This window comes from Ixodes scapularis, unplaced genomic scaffold (genome assembly GCF_016920785.2).
Source record: "Ixodes scapularis isolate PalLabHiFi unplaced genomic scaffold, ASM1692078v2 PGA_scaffold7__128_contigs__length_106722199, whole genome shotgun sequence".
Lineage (NCBI taxonomy): Eukaryota > Metazoa > Arthropoda > Arachnida > Ixodida > Ixodidae > Ixodes > Ixodes scapularis.
The window spans coordinates 36,171,577-36,191,544 of NW_024609882.1; the positions used below are offsets into that span (position 1 = coordinate 36,171,577).

At 45.9% G+C, this 19,968-nt stretch overlaps 2 protein-coding genes across 2 annotated transcripts in view; one reads left to right on the forward strand and one right to left on the reverse strand.

Moving 5' to 3' along the window:
- LOC115327245 (amiloride-sensitive sodium channel subunit beta-like) overlaps positions 1 to 8,806 on the forward strand; it is a 63,138-nt gene extending 54,332 nt beyond the window's left edge. The window contains exons 5-9 of the mRNA XM_042286209.1: positions 3,926 to 4,010; positions 5,604 to 5,649; positions 6,371 to 6,405; positions 7,722 to 7,794; positions 8,481 to 8,806. Of these exons, the coding sequence (XP_042142143.1) occupies positions 3,926 to 4,010; positions 5,604 to 5,649; positions 6,371 to 6,405; positions 7,722 to 7,794; positions 8,481 to 8,639 (398 nt within the window). The 3' untranslated portion in view covers positions 8,640 to 8,806. The remainder of the gene's footprint in view (positions 1 to 3,925; positions 4,011 to 5,603; positions 5,650 to 6,370; positions 6,406 to 7,721; positions 7,795 to 8,480) is intronic.
- Positions 8,807 to 10,889: 2,083 nt separating this feature from the next.
- On the reverse strand, positions 10,890 to 19,819 carry LOC8028539 (protein-lysine methyltransferase METTL21D). The gene is made up of 4 exons (XM_029988213.4): positions 19,464 to 19,819; positions 13,815 to 13,995; positions 13,612 to 13,731; positions 10,890 to 11,015 (listed from the first exon to the last, which is right to left on the reverse strand). The coding sequence occupies exons 1-4, from the start codon at positions 19,697 to 19,699 to the stop codon at positions 10,908 to 10,910; spliced, it is 645 nt and encodes a 214-aa protein (XP_029844073.3). The 5' UTR covers positions 19,700 to 19,819; the 3' UTR covers positions 10,890 to 10,907.
- Between the last annotated feature and the right edge of the window lie 149 nt (positions 19,820 to 19,968).

Below are 19,968 nucleotides of genomic sequence, written 5' to 3' on the forward strand. Positions count from 1 at the left end.
TGTCCTGGGGATGTTCGTTGGACGTATACGGACGTCCCACGGATGTTCGATATATCTGAATCGGATCTCTATCGGATGTTCACGGGATATCCGAAGAAATTCTACCCTGTAGAAATTGGCTCAGGTTAGTGTTTTGACTGGTTTACAACATATCTGGGCTAAAGTAGAATGAAGTCAGGCAAGCCATCCGAATATCCAAAATTGGCCTGCAGAAGGATCCCATTTCGGATGTCCGACGGACATGCAAATTTGTTACCTTTGGCACTCTGACGGATATCCTGGGGACGTCCGTCGGACGGCTACGGATCTCCTGGGGACATCCGAATATCTTGAGCGGATATCTATCGGATGTCCAATGGACATCCAGTGGTTTGTTGGGCAGTAGGTGATAGAGCTCTTTCGCAATCGTTGCTCGATTCTGTATAAATCTGTCATAAAAAGCTAACAGTCCCAGAAAGGACTGCAGCTCTGTCTTGTTCCTTGGCTCGGGCGCCTGTACTACGGCCTGAATCTTGTCCTGCGTGGGATGTATGCCGTCCGCATTGATGAGGTGGCCAAGAAATTTTAATTCACTCACCCCGAAGCGGCACTTGGTTTCCTTTAGTCTTAGTCCTGCACCTTCTAGTCTCGTCAATACTTGATCTAGTCGATAGTTATGTTCTTCCGTAGTCTCCCCGCTGATGATGATGTCGTCTAGGTACGCATTGACTCCTGAGATGCCTGCTAATGTTGTGTCCATGACTTTCTGGAAGATTGCAGGAGCTGCCGCCACTCCGAAGGGAAGTCTCTTCACTCGATACAGGCCCTTGATGGTGTTGATTGTCAGTACCTCGGCCGTGTCGTCTGTCACGCGTAGCTGTTGATAAGCCTGCGCAAGGTCCAGCGTCGAGAAGACTGTGCCACCCCGGAGGTTAGATAAGGCTTCAGTGGGTGTCGGCAGCGGATAAGCCACCAGTTTTGCTGTCTTGTTCACCGTGCTGCGGTAGTCTCCGCAGAGCCTCACCGAACCATCCGTCTTTCTAACCACCACTACGGGCGTGGCCCATGTTGAATGTTGGACCTGCTCCAGGATGCCCTGCTTTTGCAGTGTCATCAGTTCGCATTCCACGACAGCACGCAGGGCGAAAGGTACCTGGCGTGCCTTGAGGAATCTTGGCGTTGCTGACTCCTTCATTTCCAACTGGACAGGTGGGCCGTTGTATCCTGTGATGTCGGACTTAAACACCGCTTTGTGTGCACTGAGAACCTTCTGGACTTCTTTGTCTGGCGAAAGATGGTGTATCCCGCTGACCTGGATCTTTAGCGCTGGGAACCAATTTCTGCCCATCAAGTTGCAGCCGGTTCCACTTGTTACCACCAGCGGTAGAACGTAGTCCTTGGACTTATGTCTCACGCGCACTTCAGCTGAGCCAAGGACACTCAAGCCTTCGCCGGTCCATGTCCGAAGGGTGACGTTCTCTTTCCGTAGGCACGGAGGTCTGGTCGGCCACACCCTCCGGTATGTGGCCTCACTGATTACCGTAAATGCTGCTCCTGAGTCTACCTCGAATTCTAGTAACTTTCCCTCGACCTTGAGGGTCACCAGGTACTTGGGAACGAAACTGGTTGCACGTTGTGCGTTAAGCTCTTGCATGTCCATCCCGTAGCTTTTAACAGAAGCTCCACTTTGTGATTCTAGGGCGTCCTCTTCTGCGCCGCAGTCCATCTGATAGGTTGAGTGACGTGTGCCAGTCCTCATCTTGTTTCGACAAGCTTTTTCGATGTGTCCTATTTTCTTACAGAAACGGCACGCTACCCTGCTGAATGGGCAACTGTCTTGCCTGTGCCGTCCATGGCAGCGGTAACATCGTAGATCCGGTTGCGTTTGATCTCGATGCGAGGTCTGCTTCGTAGCCTGTGGTTGTGTAACCCTATGCAGTTCCGTCTTGGGAGTTTTAAGTTCCTGCTGCTGTTTTACCGCACTTTCCAGTCTTGTTGCCATGTCGTATGCTTGCTTGAACGTGAGCGTTTGCTCTGCGAAAAGCCGTTGCTGCAGACGCTCATCTTGCACACCGCACACCAAACGGTCTCTCAGCATTACATCCTGCGGCAGCATGGTTGGATTCAATGTCAAAGGGGCGGCGGCCGCTCGTCCTTCAGCGCTAGTTGAAGCGGTCGATGCTCCGGCGCTAGTTGTGGCCACCGAGAGAGGTGTCAGCACGCCGAAATTGCAGTTGGCGGCTAATTTCTTTAGTTCCGCCACATAGGTAGCGATGGACTCACCCGGCTGTTGGTCGCGGCGTTGAAATTGGCTTCGGCTGAATAGTTCCGAAGGCCGTGGATCGTAATGTTGTTGGAGCATGGACATGATGCTTTCAAAGGCAACTTCGCCGGGCTTTCTCGGGACCGTCAGCGCTTGCACAGTCTCGTAGGTTTCAGCGCCACAAAGGGTCAGCAGCAGGGCTCTCTTTTTCGCGTGGTCCGTTATGTCGTTTGCCTGGAAGAAGAATTCCAATCGCTCCGCCCAGGCCGACCATCCTGTCCCTTGGAATTCTTCGAGCTTGCCTTGTGTCACAGACATACTTGAACCGCTGCTGGAGTCCTCTTCCGCCCTCGTCGCCAATGTTAAATACGAGATGTAGACCTTCGAAGGTTGTCTAATCGATTTATTCTGATGGAGCCTCCGATTGAGCCTGGCGCAACGTTCCTAGCCTGGCGTTGTCTGCCCGTGCACCGCGGCTCTCGAGCGGTCGGTGCGAGTGCAGCCGATGGTCACGAGCCGATGGGCGCCAGCTTGCCAGCCGCTACATAACAATAACGAAGTGCAAAAGGGAATGGGAAATTGTGATCGCTTCGCTGTAGCCGCTATTCCGTTATAACCGACTTCGGTTATAACGAAGTGCAAGAGGGAATGGGAAATCGTGATATCGCTTCGCTGTAGCCGCTATTTCGTCATAACCTACTTCGGTTATAACTAAGTGCAAAAGGGAATGGGGAATGGTAATCGTTTCGCTGTAGCCGCTATTTCGTTATAACCGACTTCGGTTATAATGAAGTGCAAAATGGAATGGGAAATTGTGATCGCTTCACTGTAGCCGCTATTTTTGTTATAACCGACTTCGGTTATAACGAAGTGCAAAAGGGAATGGGAAATTGTGATCGCTTCGCTGTAGCCGCTATTTCGTTATAACCGACTACGGTTATAACGACATGCAAAAGGGAATGGGAAATCGTGATCGCTTCGCTGTAACCGCTATTTCGTTATAACCGACTTCGGTTATAACGAAGTGGGAAAGGGAATGGGAAATCGTAATCGCTTCGCTGTAGCCACTACTTTGTTACAACCGACTTCGGTTATAACGAAGTGCAAAAGGGAATGGGAAATCGTGATCGCTTCACTGTAGCCGCTGTTTCGTCATAACAAACTTCGGTTATGACGAAGTGCAAAAGGAAATGGGAAATCGTAATCGCTACGCTGTAGCCACTATTTCGTTATAACCGACTTTGGTATAACGAAGTGCAAAAGGGAATGCAAAATCGTGATCGCTTCGCTGTAGCCGCTATTTCGTTATAACCGAAGTCGATTATAACGAAGTGCAAAAGGGAATGGGAAATCGTAATCGCTTCGCTGTAGCCGCTATTTCGTCATAACCGACTTCGGTTATAACGAACTGCAAAAGGGAATGGGAAATCGTGATCGCTTCGCTGTAGCCGCCATTTCGTCATAACCGACTTCGCTATAACCGGTTTCGACACACACGAGATGAACACATCGCGGGAGGCAAAATGGTGACCACAGCCGAAAAGACGGCATCGCGTCTAATCACTATAATCCTTCCAACCAGTGCTCAGCGTTGTGACCTCCTCTACTCCAGTTTCTACCCGCATATTTCCTCCTCTCTTTCTATTGTTTCTCATTCCTTCGTTAAACAACTCCTTCGTGCAGAAGAACTGCTCTGTGCCGATAGGATCGCAGCCGAGGAGACCAGCAAATTCCTGGAAGATCAGTGCCGCTGCTACCGGCCCTGCTTGTGAGCGAGGCTGTTTTATACACTCACCGCCACTATCATCGTGAACAGTTTCAGAACATGACATTACCTGCATCAAAATATAAAAGAGGAAGTTCAGTGATGTGATTGCTGTGCCAAAGACCCCCCCCCCCCCTCCTCCCCTCCCTTTCCCACACCTCCGAATCGTTACGGCAGGCTTCTGAAAACTTTCAAAACTTTCGATTATCGCCGCAAATAATGTACTATTCGAATTTATCTCTCTGTCAAACACTGACAGTACTCGGAATTTTCGGAATATCAAGTCATGTTCTTCAGTCCGCCCTGGCGGGTAAGTTAGCTTTGTTGAGTGCGCTTCTCCCCGCTCTCTAGTGTACTGCAGTGAAATAACCACGAAATACGAATCTTGGCTTTGCTCATCTTGCTTCGCCCTGGTGCCCTCGCCTGCTAAGAGGAAAGCAATCCCCCAGAGTGGGATATGTTAAACACGCAAACGTCGGGTTTATTAAAAAAATATAAAAAATGAGGGAACTTGGTGAGTGCTACTGTAACAACTTTACTTTTCAGTTAACATTTCTGAATATAACTAGTGCTATTATTTATGATAGACTGCGATGTTCTGGCGATATCCTTTCCGAATTTTATAGTTAGCGAGGGTACTTGCAAGAAAGGCTGAATGAACTGATTTATAGGTTTATTCTTAATTTGAACTATCTTGTTTAGCTCCAATATTTATATAGGTATCACGTGTTCGAGGCACAGTAAAAACGAAATTAGATGAAGCAGTGGAAGAAGGCTTGGGAGTAAGCTTAAGCAGTTTAGGTAGTTTTTAAGCAGTATATCGTTCACGTGTCGATTTTTGTTATCATTGAGTTTTAATTATAAAACGCCATTTATATTCATAATCCAATGACAAAGTTTTTTCTTAATTAATAAGTTCAATTTTATGAAAACCTTTAGAACCCTAATTAAACATCTTAACTGTTGAATATTACTTTATTCTAACATTATTTTGACGGAATATACTATTTGGTTTACATTTTATTATACCTACAATAAGTATTCACCGCAGTCTATTTGTTTGTTTGTTTGTTTTTATCAACCAGCCTCCTGTTGCCACGCGTATATAGTGCTTCTGCATGCAATCAGAGCTATTTTTTTCTCTTTTTTTTTGCGTTTGAGGGAATTAAATTTGCCGCTCAGTTGACGCTAACAAAGGGTTGCACAGAAGTGAGAAGGTATACGTATGTATTTGAGTTGAATAGGCCAAAACCAGAATCTTAACATATAATATTCGCTGTGGAACGAATAAAAATGAAGAGCGCGCATGTGCTCCAAAAGTGCCTTTTGCTGCTCGAGCTCCAACATGACTCGTTCCAATCACATCGTCACTGAAGTCGATGTTTTTCTATTTATTCAGCCAGACCACAATTTCGTAAGAACAAGAAATGGCATTCTGAGCGCCTGTAACATCTATGTGGAAAAGAAAAAACTTGTCAGCAAGAAAGAAAACAATGCATGCCATCCACAACTGGTGTTAGCAAAGTCCGCGTGTTCCTCAACAACATAGTGTTGGTGTTCACCTGCCTCTCCTCTTTCTTTTCTTTACTGCTGCAGCGACGTCAATTACAAGCGCGACGTGACGGTGACGGACATTAGGCAGGCAAGTGCGCGCGAACCGCCTCTCCCACTGCAAAACGTCGGCACACTTTGCCCCGGTGGAGATGTACCGACACGGTTCAAGCTCCGCGTCGTCCTTTGCCAGAAGCTGTCGTCATTTGGGAACCCTGCACGAACCTTGTTTGCTCGTGTTGCTGTTGGTCACACTGGGAAATGCGGGAGTGAATTAGCAACGGAGCGGATCTGTTGGTTTCGTCATAGCGCGCACGACCAATGGCGTGGCGCCGCGCGAAGGAGCGGGGGAGAGAGGTGCGCTAAAACTGCCCTCTCTCTCTCTCGTCTCCCCTACGCAGCGTAGGAACGAGAACTGGGCAGTAGGAACCGCGTATTAGCGGTATCGCTCTTTCGTTGCATTGGGCGTGACAGTCGTATTTTTGTTATCTAACCTCCGCTTCAATTAAACTCGTCGCGAGGTTATCGAAACTCGATGGTGCATATCGTATATATTTATGAATTCGACCAACAAAAAAAAAAAAAAAATCAAACGGGAGATTGTTAACATGGAGGCTTGTACAGGTTTGGTGATGCGTATCTGTTAGAGGACGTAGCACAACGCAGAAGGACGAAGCACGAACACCCAAACACCTCTTCACACAGTCTATACACATCGCAAAATTTCCGGGGGGCGAAAAAAAATTACAATGTTATACCAAAAAGAAAGAGTTCAAAATTTGTGTTAAAAACCTCTTTTTTTTTTTTCTTAGCAGGACGAAAAGGACGAGTCTACAAAGCAAAGTGGGTAAGTTTTTCCTTTTTTTTTTTTGCTTAGTGGTAATTTGGCACGGAACTGGGCTGTAAACCTAATAAAATCATAAATAAAGTAGATAAATAAAAAAAAAGCCGGTACTTTGTTTTTTGCGGTGCTTTGCTGCAGACAATACATTGAAAGGCGATAGTATTGGTCGTCTTCTACGAAGGCACTGCTCGTCTTACGCTAAGCACCAAATGTCCGCCATTTTCATTCAATATAAACGTCGCTTCTCTTCAGCACTCCGCTCCTTCTTCTTGCAAGGCATTAGTAATAATAATAACAAGAGGTACTATTAATAATAATGATAACATTAACAAGGTAATAATAATAATTCTAGTAATAATAATAATTCTAATCCTTTATTTCCTCTCCATGGGAGCGGAGTATTCTAACGGCGCATCCAGTAAGCGCGATCGTCTCGCGACTGACGCATGTGTTAGATAAGGAAAGGACGGCAGATAGTAATTATCGCCATACTCCGCGACAACTTTTCTTGGCAATGTAGTGGAAGGTAGAGGCCCGCGTCCCCTCTCCCATTTTGAGTGTGCGCGGGCTCTCCTCCTCTCCCCGGAAATGGGGGAGGAGGAGAGCCTGCGTACACTCGAAATGGGAGAGGGGACGGGGGCCTCTACCTTCCACTGCATTGCCAAGAAAAAGTTGTCGCGGAGTATAGCGAGTTTCCCCCTTGGCACAATGGTTGAAACTTGGGCTCAAATCATAGAGTCCTGCAGGTTCGATTCTTCGGGGGACGTTCGGAATTTTGTTATTTCTTCTCGTTTTATCCACTTACCGCTCTCTCGCGCAAGCGCGCGCGTTTCGTGTTACATAGGAGAATTTTTCGGGGGAGGCTGTCTAGAGCAATACTGCATTTAATAACAGTTGGGTTGTCAGTTTGCACTCCAATTTGAAAATTATTTTCAATCAAGAAAGCGATTATACTTCACGTTCAATTTACCAATTATAGCAATACACCAGCTTCTACTGTCAATGGAGTTCGTCCGAAAATTGGAATTTGGGGTAGCACAAGATTAAACTGCTATACTGCATAGTTTTAATTCTCATCCAATACGGTGTTACAAGAATCCAAGACGAACTAAATTGGCATCCTCTATCACTCTAACTGACGAACCACTTTTTGTACTCTTTCTGCCGTGGCTTAATCACCCATTTAAAAGTTAAAACTGCAGCGTCTCGCCCCACGTCATAAACGCCTCATTGCTGTCTTTGAAGCCGTCAACTGTTTCCCGTTAAAACTTGTGCTCTTATAGACCAATTCACTCGGTAAATGACGACGTTTCCAACAGGCCTCTGGCTCGCCTGGTGGTCTACTTCAATACCCTGGCATACGAGCACATCAGATCGGTACCCAAGTATGACGTAAGCTTGCGTGGTTTCTCACTACTTCAACACGTGCCATCTGTTGCTTAAAAAAAATTGCAATCCATATTATAAGCGCCAGGGTCATATAAACAAACCTCTTGAGAGAAGAACAGTGGAACATAAGCTTGGGGACCCTTGAAAGAAGAACTAGAACCAGAGTAACTACTAACGAAGTGTCACCAGTAACTTCCGCCGTAACCCCATGGTTCGATTTCAAGTGTCTTCTCCGGTCTGCGCAGACTCAGTTTACAGTCAAGTTTTCTTACTGAAAAATCTGCTGATCACGTGCAAATCTTGATTAAGAATTTGAATTACATCATCTCGGTATTGCAACATTGTTATGGCCAACCACAAATATGGTCGAATCAGATTATTTTTGTTGAAAACATTTCTGTGTGATTTATTATAAAGAACGCCGTTCAGTGCACCGAACTAGCAGCGTTAATTAATTAATATGTTGGTCAAAAATATGATAGGAGTGTAATCTAGCAAAGTACGGTCGCTGGGCTAGTTGGTGCATTTCAAAACAAATAAAATTGCGCGATAGGACGACATGCACGTAAGGCATATAGTACGAGTGCTTGTCCTGTCTTACTCCTATCTGCGTTATTTTATTCGCGTTTTAAAACTGTTCACGCCAACTGTCGGACGCAAAGTTAACAGTGCCGACTTGTTCGTCGCAGGGCACCCGCGTCCTGAGCAACATCGGCGGCATCAACGGCATGTACCTGGGCCTGTCGTTCTTCGTCCTCTTCCAAGTCCTGGACATGGTCGTGATGGGTGCCCTCAAACTCCGCACTATGTGGCAGCGGGACTACAAGCGGCCACGTGCACGAGAGTAGCCCTCGCCGCTCTCGTCCTTGAGCATATCCTCCTTTATTCTACAAAGCCTGTCAGATCGCGAAAGAACGTGGTCGCTGTAGATGGGAAAGAAGATCATTGAAGAGGCAGCTAGCAGGGGCTATCTCCGGCAGCGCCACACAATGCCCCAGAGGGAAAATCGGAAAACACAAACGCGCTTTTTCTGTTCTTTTTTTTAATTTTTTTAAAGAACAACATTTTACGCGCCGGTAGCCTCCTTTTTTTTTTTTTTGTTTTGTCTGTTGCGGTTTGTAGTTGTTTCGCGAAGAGGCCATTGCGCGTATTGTTGGCGCTGGCTGAAGGGTTACCCCAGAAGTGGCTTTGCGCTACCATATTGATAACCGTTCGGCGCTGCTCCTCGCATTTTCCAGGCAGCCGCGCGCTCAATGGCTACGTCGTGGAATTTACGAGCTTTCTGGAATAAGGGAGGCCTTCAGTTGGCAGGCCTTTGATGCCAGTAAAGGAGGCCTTCAGTTGGCAGGCCTTTAACGCCAGTAAAGGAGGTCTTCAGTTGGCAGGCCTTTGACGCCACTAAAGGAGGCCTTCAGTTGGCAGGCCTTTGACGCCAGTAAAGGAGGCCTTCAGTTGGCAGGCCTTTGACGCCAGTAAAGGACGCCTTCAGTTGGCAGGTCTTTTACGCCAGTAAAAGAGGCCTTCAGTTGGCAGGCCTTTGACGCCAGTAAAGGAGGCCTTTAGTTGGCAGGCCTTTGACGCCAGCCAAGAACGCCCACCCAGGGACGTTATGTGCAGCGCTGTACGAGCGCGTGGCTCTAGATGACGTTCTGCACATTTACTTCTCGGTTTTACGGTTGTGTTACCCATAAACGCGCTTTCAAGAGAACGCACTTCATACCAGCGCGGTCAGTGCGACGAGAAGAGCTGAGAGGGAGTGTGACGACATCGAAGGGAACTCTCGGGCTTTCGGCTTCTCCCTTGCAGCTCCGCGCTTCCCATGAGCATTGAACAACGCTCGGGGAAAGTGGTCCGCCCTTAAGGACACTTCCCTTTTCACCCTCCCTCTCCCTTTCTACTCAGGTCGGCGCTGAAAATGTAGCGGTTGTCCTGGAGTGACAATAAAGGTTTACGCTGCCAGCTGAAGAGATGCCTTCTAAGGGACACTTCAACAAGAAGGTCATAAAGAAAACTGCATGGAAAGCGATTCGGGTGAAGCAGAAAGATAAAAAAAAAAAAAAGATTCCTTTAACTCAGCGCCTCTAACTCAATGTGTTTAGGTCAGTTGTGGCTGGGCCGGCGTGTCCCCACCAAAATATATATATATATATTTTTTTTTTCGTCGCAAAAATAAATTATGCACCGCCGAGCACTCATTCTCCGCCCAGATGTAGCGCTAGAGGTTCGAACCCTATGCCAAAGTCTGGGGCCAATTTTTGCGTCTTTCGTAACTGGCGCCATAGAGCGCTGTCGACCGCTATTTTCCCATTGAACATTCTAGAAAAAAAACAAAAAAAACATTTATGACTTTTGAACAAGATGACGTCTATATATTGGTGAAACTTTGGTAACTGGTTCGGACGTCTAGCGATACAACTGGGCGGAGAATGAGCGTTCGGCAAAACGTAATGTGGTTTCGCAAATAAAAAAAAAAAAAAAAAAAAAAAACTGCATTTTTTTTTTTTTGAGAGGAAAAGGTGAAAGGGGGGGGGGGGGGGGGCACCTTGTACAACAACTTGAAAGCGTAAGTGGTCCCCTCAAATTTTGATGCGCTGGTCGCATCCATGCAGAAATGGTGGCACCCAAAAGTGGCCCGTGCGTTGGCAATCCTGCTGCGCGTGACTACAAGAGCTAAATTTTGTTACTGGCGAAAAACAAAAACATCGCTAAAGTATGTTTTACGGGATAGGCCCACGCCCCTATAGTCTCAGCACGTTCAAAATGTTTGTGACAATGCCCCACGATTAGCCCAAATGGTCAATGATTTGCACGTGATGAAGGTCGCCACCCGCTAAGTACTGCGATTGATCACGCCCCCACAAAAAACAGCGTCGAAAGGAATCTGCAACGGAAATGTTGCAGCGCTGCCAAGCCGACTCTGATTATACTTCTTCGATCCCCTTATCACCATATGGATGAGTGTTGGGTGTATACATTGCGACCCCAAGACGAACGAACAATGCAAACAGTGAAGGCACGATGATTCAACACCGCTAAAAAAACAAAAACAAAGGAGGAAGACCGCCATCGGGGAAGGTAATGACCTGTCGCGGTTTCAATAATGTTCTCACGGCTTTTTATTGCCCTTTCGGTGTCAACCTGAGGATGTGAATGTCGTGGCTCGTGAACTCCGGATGGTGCTCCTCTTCAGCAACGTCTGCCACCAGGAAGTTGGCCTGGCACGCCTGTGGACCGAACAAGGCCATCAAATGCAAGACGAAACATCAAGTTATAGCAAATTGCAAGGCAGTTTGTGTTGTATACGTTAAAGGTTCTAGCATCACAAACGTTTACCGATACTCCGAGTTTACAGACGCCGGGCGCCTACGTTCACGGCGCTCTCTTCTTCAGAAAGTCTAACGGGTACACTGTGTACACTTAATAGTTGCTCCTAGAATGAAGCGATACTACCGCTAATCGGGCTGATAAACCTGGCGATCCTCCAGAGCCTTCCATACTCTTGAGCTCCCCTCCCTCAGTGCGCACAGGTGGTCGAGCCCCTCCTCGCCTACCTCATTCCTCCTCGCCCAACCCTCTGGTCACAGACCTCCCCGCTAACCAATCGGCGTCGAGCTCCACTCCTCCGCTCCCACCCGTCAAATAATCAGTGCCGCGGCTGCTCGCGGCCATGTTTTTATCTAGGTTTCACAAATAAATCAACGCGAGTATGTTTGCCACTCAGTGGGACAACACAATTAACACAGGAACTGTCGTCGTCGATTCTGTGTGACCCACTGATCGCTATCCCGGCCAGCTGTAAAATGTTTTGCCAGAAGCCAGTGTTTGCTACTGCTTATAGATTTCGTCCTAATCGAGCACAAAGTCGGGAGGGAGGCTCTGATGATTTCCACGTAAACTTTAGTTGATACCGTGTCCGCAGGGGATGCTAAGAGCAATCGAAGCTATTCTAATGTCGTGCGTGGGACGGCTCGTAACGACCGCTACGGCCCAACATAGGTGATTAAACGTATTATAGGCATTACCGCCGTGCTAGAACTCTCTACATTAGGCCCGCTCACACAGAGGGCGTTTGACTACGTTGCCAGGAAATCCATGCTTTTTGTCAAAGTTCAGGGAGTTGGAGTAGGTTTTAACATGGCATCCGAAGCGCACGCCGCCGCAACGTCGCGAAACGCAACTGCGTGAAGAATGGGTCCTTATTGTTATTTCCATACCCTCGGGGCCCAAGGAGCATTACTGAGGGGACGGGCATAAAACTTCACAGCAAAAGAAACTGTTTGAGGTGAATAGCGTTTATCTTCCTTTTATTTATTTTAGAGCAAAGCTCTTACGCGCCCGTTTCCGGTTTGAGCGGCGTCGCCGTCGGCGTCAGAGTAACCGCGCGTTGAATGCAACACGTTGCATGCAAGCGGCGTAACCGCGCGTTGCATTATGAGTGGTTTCCTATAATGACGTCACGAGGGTTACCCTCGTGGGGGTTACGAAGCTTACTCTCACGAGGGTTACCCTCACGAGGATCACGAAGGTTACCCTCACAAGGGTTGCCCTTACGAGGGTCAGGAGCGTTACCGTCACGAGGGTTGCGAGGGATGGTTACCTTCAAAAGGGTTACCCTCACGAGGGTCACGAGGGTTATGAGAGTTACCCTCACGTAACCTCCCTGAGGTAACATGACCAAGGAGGTTCTATATAAGTTATTTATAACCTCCTTGAACGTGACCCCCTGAGGTCACGTGACCCCTCCATGATGTCACGTGACCCCCCACCCCTCCCCCGAGGTCACGTCACTTCAGAGGGTCACCTATCCCTCAGTACCCTTTTATCCTCCTCCTCAAGAGCTGCGCTCTAATCCGGCGTTACAAGGAGTTATAAACGGCTTTCATTTTCTTTTTATTTCGAATACCACTAGCTCCACTAAAGGAGCATAGTAGGAGTGGCTACAACATAAATTTCACAAAACGCTAGTCAAACCAAACAACAATCTATAAAAAATAGAAGTCAACTGCCGTAACAAACTGATCAAAAGTTGGCAACATCCCAATATTGTTTGTGAGTTCATTCCAATCGTGAACTGCCCCAGGAAAAAAAAGAATATCGACAGCAGTTATTTTTGAGCCTGTACTGTGTCACTGCCCTGGAATGGTTAAGTCTGGACGACTCTGTTGATGAGACTTTTAAGTAGTTTGAACTTTTGATTCGGAGAGAGCCACATAATATTGTAGACACTTTTTAATCTTAATTTTTGATTTAGTGCTATAGTTATTACAAATAAGCCGAACAGCAAGCTTTGAGAGACTTAATCCCACGTAGAAATGCTGCAGGCTGTGTTATGGAACCGGAAATCGACTACGGCTGGAGCTAGAAATCTATTTTACCAGCCGAATTCCAGGCTGTTTCCACCCAGAAATTAACAAATTTCTTGCTGGAAATTAGATCTTTCCTCGTCTAGCTGGGAAAGTTCCAGGTGGATCATGTACTTCCAAGCTGGAATTTCTGATTTCCAGCATGAGCAGCATCCATTTCCAGCTGTAAACAGGATTTCCAGCTGCTGCTGTATAATTTAGCCGAAAATGCGGCTAAATCTTCATTTCTAGCTGGAAACTGCAGCTTATTTTCATGTGGGATGCCATCTTTCGTGAAAGGGCACCACACCGGCGGGCACAGTAAGGAGGCCACTGCAGAATACATTGTGACGGTTTTGTGAATATATAAACGCGTCACAACGTCACACGGGATGTCACAGTCGCCAACTGACACACATGTCACACACGACAACTGACACACATGTCACACACGACAACTAACCAAACTAGGGCCTACCTGCAAAAACTTTTCAAGAGCGGCGGCATTGGCGTCGCTCTCTCGATCTTCGTAGGAAAGCAGCACTTGAGTTTGGGGGCCACAGAGCTCAGTCATGGTCTTGACGAGAGGTTCCACTGACTAATAAAATTAATAAACAAAGAAAATTCAAATTAAAAACAAACTCGGTAGACCAGGTTGTGGTGCGCACGGGGGACATTTACCTTCTCGTAGTAGACGCATTCGCTCATAAGAAGAACATCGGGAGTCTGGAAGTTCTGCACACCGCATTCCCATTTTAAGGTCCGAGCCTCTGCTTTTCCTTTGAGAAGGTCCTTGTTTGCGGAAATGTTCTTGGTGATGAGTGGCAAAAACTCAGGCAAATCTGTCATGATCACATCGTTCCTACACAGACAGAAAGAAAAAATTGGGGGACGCTTAAGGTTCGCCTTTAAGGTGCAACCCCACCGTGAATGCCGTTTTCGTTCTTTTTTTATGTTTATAACTTTTTTCCAATGCAGTCTACAGTCATGAAGTTAATGTCAAATTAAAAAAACTATTCTTTAACTATATTTTAATGTGTCGATATTACGTTATTTTTAGTTCTTAGTTTAATATACAACTTTTAATGAGCCACGTTTTCTGATATTGAAGAATTATTTTTTCAACTTAAAACGTCCTAATTACCACGACAATTTACGTGAACGTTCTGTTGGATATAGTGAATTAAAAGTAAGCAATGAACTGTACAAAGAATGTACATTTTTAAATAAGATATTAAGTTTAAAATAGCGCTATTTTATCGTGCTATAAAAACGCAGTCCCGTCAACTAAAGAAAATAGCGATGCATTAAATTACAAAGCATTTTTTGATATTACATTTCTCAGAAAGTGCATATCGATAGATTTCTCGTCAAGTTCAGTATTCAATCACACACTTTTTCCAGCTACGGCAAGTTGCAGTTTTCTAGTATCAAATACAGATAGCGACAACTGTTCAAGAACAGCTGGATTTGCATTTGTCGTCATGTGCCGCTTGGAACGCCACATGAAAGACGGAAATGGCACCAGATATGTGCGTGTCATATGTCTGGATGCCCGCAGTGAGCGAGCCAGAGATGTAAAAACAGCAAGTGCGAGGCTGTGAGTGGACCAGAGCTGCTTTTGCGCGCGTTTCACGGTATATCGGTATGCCCAAATGAAATTGAGGCTGTGAAATGAATCCCGGCGGTTGCAATTCCAGCATGCTAAGAATTCTTTATTTTTTTATGAATTTCAGAAATTATTTTTGAAATCACACTATGGGGCTTGTTGGAATGGTGTGACTATATACTGTTACATATAACCGCCTCGGTGGCTTTTAACCGGAAGTAATATATATATATGAAAAAGTATCGGTGGCTCTGAGGCAAAGCGCTGGCCTACGGGTCACCATTTGAAGGATTTTAATCCCGTCTGACGTGCCCGGAATCTGACGTAGGCCCATTGCTCAAAAGGCGCCCTGCAATCGAGATTTCGGTTGCACGACGAATCTCCAGTTGGTCAAAAAACTAACACTCTGGTTTTTTTTGGTTTTTTTTTTCTTGCTGGGGCAATAGGCCCTTCGCTAATTTGACCCTAAGATCTGAATTTTGACTTTGTTTTACCTTAGGTATAAGGGCGCAGCTAACACTACGGGCCGATGAAGCAAATCAAGGAGCGTCAAGTTTGCACGGTGATGCAGTCCGTTCTTTTGCGTGAGATCATCGGCTAAACCAAATGTAGTGAATACGCCGTGACATTGCGTCTTTAGCGTGTGTGCTCAAGTTTTTTTTTTTTTTTTTTTTTATCCTTGATTACGCTTTTATGCTGAAACAGGGCATAGTTGTTAAACTTAAGAGAAAATATTTCACATTAAAAAAAAGGTAACACGTTAATGCGAATGAAAAAGAAAACACGTAAATTAGACGACGAAAATTATCACTGGAGAAGGGGTCAAACATAAACACAGAAGGACAAACACAAATCTCCAAACACAGCTAGGTGATTGGTGCGCGACCAAGAAAACCCGCCTGGGGGGGGGGTCCTGATATCGAACCAGGGACTTCTCCATTTCCAGTGGAGCGCTCTACCGACTGAGTTAACCAGGTGTTAGACGTCAGTAGAGCAAACGCGTTTCATCAGCTTCCACCAGCCTAACACAAACAAGGATGAGCGACTTGCATTTTAAGCTTATGATTATAATGCAATTAAATGCAAAGGTGCAAGCGAGCTGGACAAATTAGAGCAGTTGTAACACTTGTAGTAGCGTTGACTCGTAGCGACGCTAATTGTTGCCCTTGATATAAAAAGAAAAACCCCGACCGTTACGAAACGTTTTCTATGTATTTTGTTTTTATTGTTATGTTTTGACTTCGAACGTTTTACTTTTTTTTTATGTTGTCACAAAACAAATTTATCATTGTAGTTCATTTCATTTATTTACCACTGTAGTTTAATTGAGAGCGCAGTCTTGCTGGTGTCTATGATCAAACACTGATCAAATAGTTGCAGGGACCCCGGAACCGGGGAGGCAACGCGGGGCTTGAGCACCCGCTGACATTTTCCAAGGGGTGCTGGGCAATATGCTGAGCCCAGTTGCGTTTGGCTCAAGGCCGACTGAAAAATGCCTGCACCCCTCCCCCCTACCCTCCGTGATCCCGTTGTTGCTCAGCTCCGCCAAGTCACGTATACTTAGCTAAGGACAAGCACGTGGCTCTGTTCTTGTTACGGCTGGTTACCCACCAAATCACGGCTCAACCTTCGCCCTCGCAATTCCAGAAAAAAAAAACGAAGTAAAGCAAAGAGTCAGTAAACTCCGAACAACGGGGCAAATCCCCCCCCCCCCCCCCAAAAAAAAAAAAAAAAAAAAAAAAAAAAACAAAGCCGGCGTTTGCGGTTTGCTTAGCCGCAAGCGCAGGGAGATCTCTCTTCATCTGCTTGGTCGTTTTCCTGGCCGGCTTCTTCGTTTTGCTTTTATTTTGAGCAGCGAGGTTTCCCAAAGAACACGAGGATTTCTTCAAGCTTTTTCTTTTCTTGCAGCTGCGCTTTTTGTTGTTGTTTTGGCGGTCTGAGTAACCACGAGGGTCGGGTAATAGACTTTTCCGGAAATATGTGGTGCCCCCAGCATCTGCTTTACGCGTTGTGACGTTCAAAAGGACGGCACGTGAAATTATCCAAGAAGCGAAAACGAAGTTGAAGTTGGTTTAACCGTTCGTGATTTTAGGACGCAAAGAAGGCAGAAGGAAGGGAAAACAGAGTATGTGATGACTTTCTTTTGCGTTCGCTTTATTTTCTTGTTTGTGCCGAGCTCCTAACGATAAGAAAGAATGAATTGTGCCGCTACCAGGATATACGAAGCGTTCGAGTCGGCACCCCCCCCCCTCCAAGCATACATCCGAATCTCGTGGGATTTTCTGGAAAGGTCTATTGCTCCCGTGGGGAGACCCGAAGCTAAAGGCATGGTTTGTGCGAGAAGAAAGCCCTTCTTGAACGAAAGACTGCCCCACAGATGAAGCAAGTTGAGGGACTGAAGTATCCCAACCCCCAAAGCAAGAGGAGGCCTTAGCAAGCGACACAGTTTGTCAAGGGAGTGATCGCGCTGCAGTCTGTATTGAAGCGCCGCTGTCATAGTGGTCATCGGAGACTTCAAAGAATCGCGGCATTCTCATCTGTATTTCTATGTCTGGTTTTCGAAACACCATTTGTTTCTTGGCGAGTCAGTCTGCTATGTTCAGGCGGGCACCCTATTATACACCCAGACGGTTCAACCCTCTTTTTAAAGACGACCATAAAAACAGGAAACATGCTGAAATAAAAAAAGGCATCGCCAGTGAAGGTTTACCACCGAGGACGACCGCGTCCACCGGTGGTAAACTTTTTTGTTTAATTTTCCAAAAATGCATTGTTATAACTTTTCACAGGAACGGGGCTGCGCCGAGAAATTTTACAGGAATGCGTCCACGATTAAAATACACCTTCGTTTAAAATGTGAGCTTTCTACGTGCAGGCGCCCGATTTTCCAGTGCATTTTACATCGACACAGTAGATACTATTGGATCAGATTGTGCCAACATCTCGTTGTTTCGTGACAGGAACTTTGGACGAATGTACGGACACACGGTATAGGGAGTGATAATAAACCTTCTATAAGCAGTAAAATCTTGGTAATGTTTATTTTTTTTTTTCAATTTTAATTTGTTTACTCCCCCCCCCCCCCCCTGGTTAATTCGACCCCTCCCCCCCCCCCCCCACACACACACACACACACACAAACGAAAAATAAGTTTTAGGGGTCGCTGGTTGAGCTTCGGAGCACATGTCTAGGAGGCGCTGCAGTCGGGAGATAGTCAGCGCCTCCACCGGCAAAGAAGCGCAACGATGGGAAGTCGCCGGCGCGTCGTCCGCTTCTCCTGCCCCCTTCCTCGTTGCTAACTTCCAAGCCCGGCGCTGGCTTCTCTGACTGCGTACGTCCCCGCATGTATTGGAAACGTAGTGATTGGTCTGTCTGAGGTAGAACTGAGCGGTTCTTTTGGTATTGTGAACATAATGCCCCGGGTATACCTTGGGTAATCAATTGAATGCACTGACGCAGATAGCAATCGTGCAACAAGGTATCGGGATGACTTCCGTCTTGGTATGGTAATCATTGTGATTAGCACTCACTTAATCATGTCTACCCTTAGTTCTTCCGTCTCGATGTGCTAATCATTGTGATTAGCACTCCCTAAATCATGCCTACCCTTAGTTTTTTTTTAGTTGTTTGTTTAATGTATACAGAATGCTTTCTTTTGCGGCAACTCGGAAATGTGTTTGATTGGGTCAAACAACAAATAGCAACTCGGCAAATCTGCGAATAGCACTCTGGAACTCTTCGCCAAATAACAATATGAAGCGCCACAAAACAAATCAATCACAGAAAAACAGTATAATATAAGTGGTCGTTAGAAGTCAGGGATAAGAAGCAGATAGAATAGAGAAAAAAATGCAGCATTTTATCTCCAAACATTATTGTTACCACGTGGCCTCACATGTACGGAAAGCGAGGACCTCGCGCTTGTTGCCTTCGCTGATGACACATGATAAAATTCTAATAGCAGACTGAAAAAAAAAAAAAAAAAACGGTCGTATACAGCATTTTTAACGGCGCAAATGACGAACCGGACTTCCCATCGTTGCGGAAGTTACGCACCAGATGGCGCGACCTGTCAGGGCAAACTCCATTAAATTATCTCCAAGTTCCTTCCCAGTCTCAGGGTTTAAATATTACAGACAAGTTCGCCTGCACTTCGACCATTTGTTTTTCGATTGAAGAAGTGCTGTAGGTGTACACATATGTACGTGGCAACAAGTGTGACGTGTGTACACTGTGCGACACTGTTAGCGAAAACACGACAGTGGCAGTTTTTGGCATTTTAGTTGGAACTTATTTTGGAGGGAATCCAATTTTATCTCTTAGGTTAGTGACGTGAATGAGTACTTTCCGCCCACAAGTATAGTTTTGATTACATACCTTTGATTCTAAGGGAAAAAAATTGATAGACTGGGCCCCCGTTTGTCGCGCTGTAGCTGTACATATCCGTCTTCGTATTTTTTTTAACGTTCTTCGTTAATCTTATGAAATCAAATGAAGTATTCCACACTTATTATCAGATATCCAAAACCAGAAACTAACAAAAAAAAAAAAACATACGGAAGAAAACAAAAAAAAACAAAAAAAGGTCTCCCCGTCGGGGAATCGAACCCCGGTCTCCCGCGTGACAGGCGGGGATACTGACCACTATACTAACGAGGAACGAAATTTCAGAGAATTAAAGTGATATATCAATAGATCGCTCATTTCATAGGTTACTTGCCCGAAATGTGCACAGATGAGGCCGACGACACCCGTACCAGCTCCCAACTCAACCACAGTTCGCTGCGCGTTCCACTCGCCTTTGGAGTTTCTGCAATCGATGTATTTTCCTAAAACTAGCGCGCCGTCCCACACCACGCAACCGACGTCTCCTTCGGTCCACTGGTGTATCTGAAGAGAAGACTCGGTAGAATCTAAGTAGACGTCTCGCACGAATGTAGCCGCTTCACTCTGCATAATTGTCGCGTGTTTAACTCGATCAAGCTAAATTAAAATAGCAGGTACTCTAATTAATATAAATTACGCTGCACCACACCACGGACGAGAACATCTGAGCCCGGGAACTGTTCAAAATGTTAGCTCATTGTCGTGTTCCCATCTCTAATGAAAAATTATAATTAAAATATTGCCTCAGAAGACACAATCACTATTCGTAACGAGCTTTCTTTCAGTTTTTTTTTTTAAATATGTTGTCGATGTTGCGCTCGCCGAAAAACACCTTTATT

What these genes read in the sequence shown, in the direction of transcription:
- LOC8028539 (XM_029988213.4), bottom strand. Translation starts at nt 19,699, where the DNA reads ATGCAGAGTGAAGCGGCTACATTCGTGCGAGACGTCTACTTAGATTCT. An exon ending in CTCATCTGTGCACATTTCGG is followed by an intron (nt 13,996 to 19,463) that starts GCAAGTAACCTA and finishes CTGTCTGTGTAG; the next exon opens with GAACGATGTGATCATGACAG. An exon ending in CTCTTGAAAAGTTTTTGCAG is followed by an intron (nt 11,016 to 13,611) that starts GTAGGCCCTAGT and finishes TTCGGTCCACAG; the next exon opens with GCGTGCCAGGCCAACTTCCT.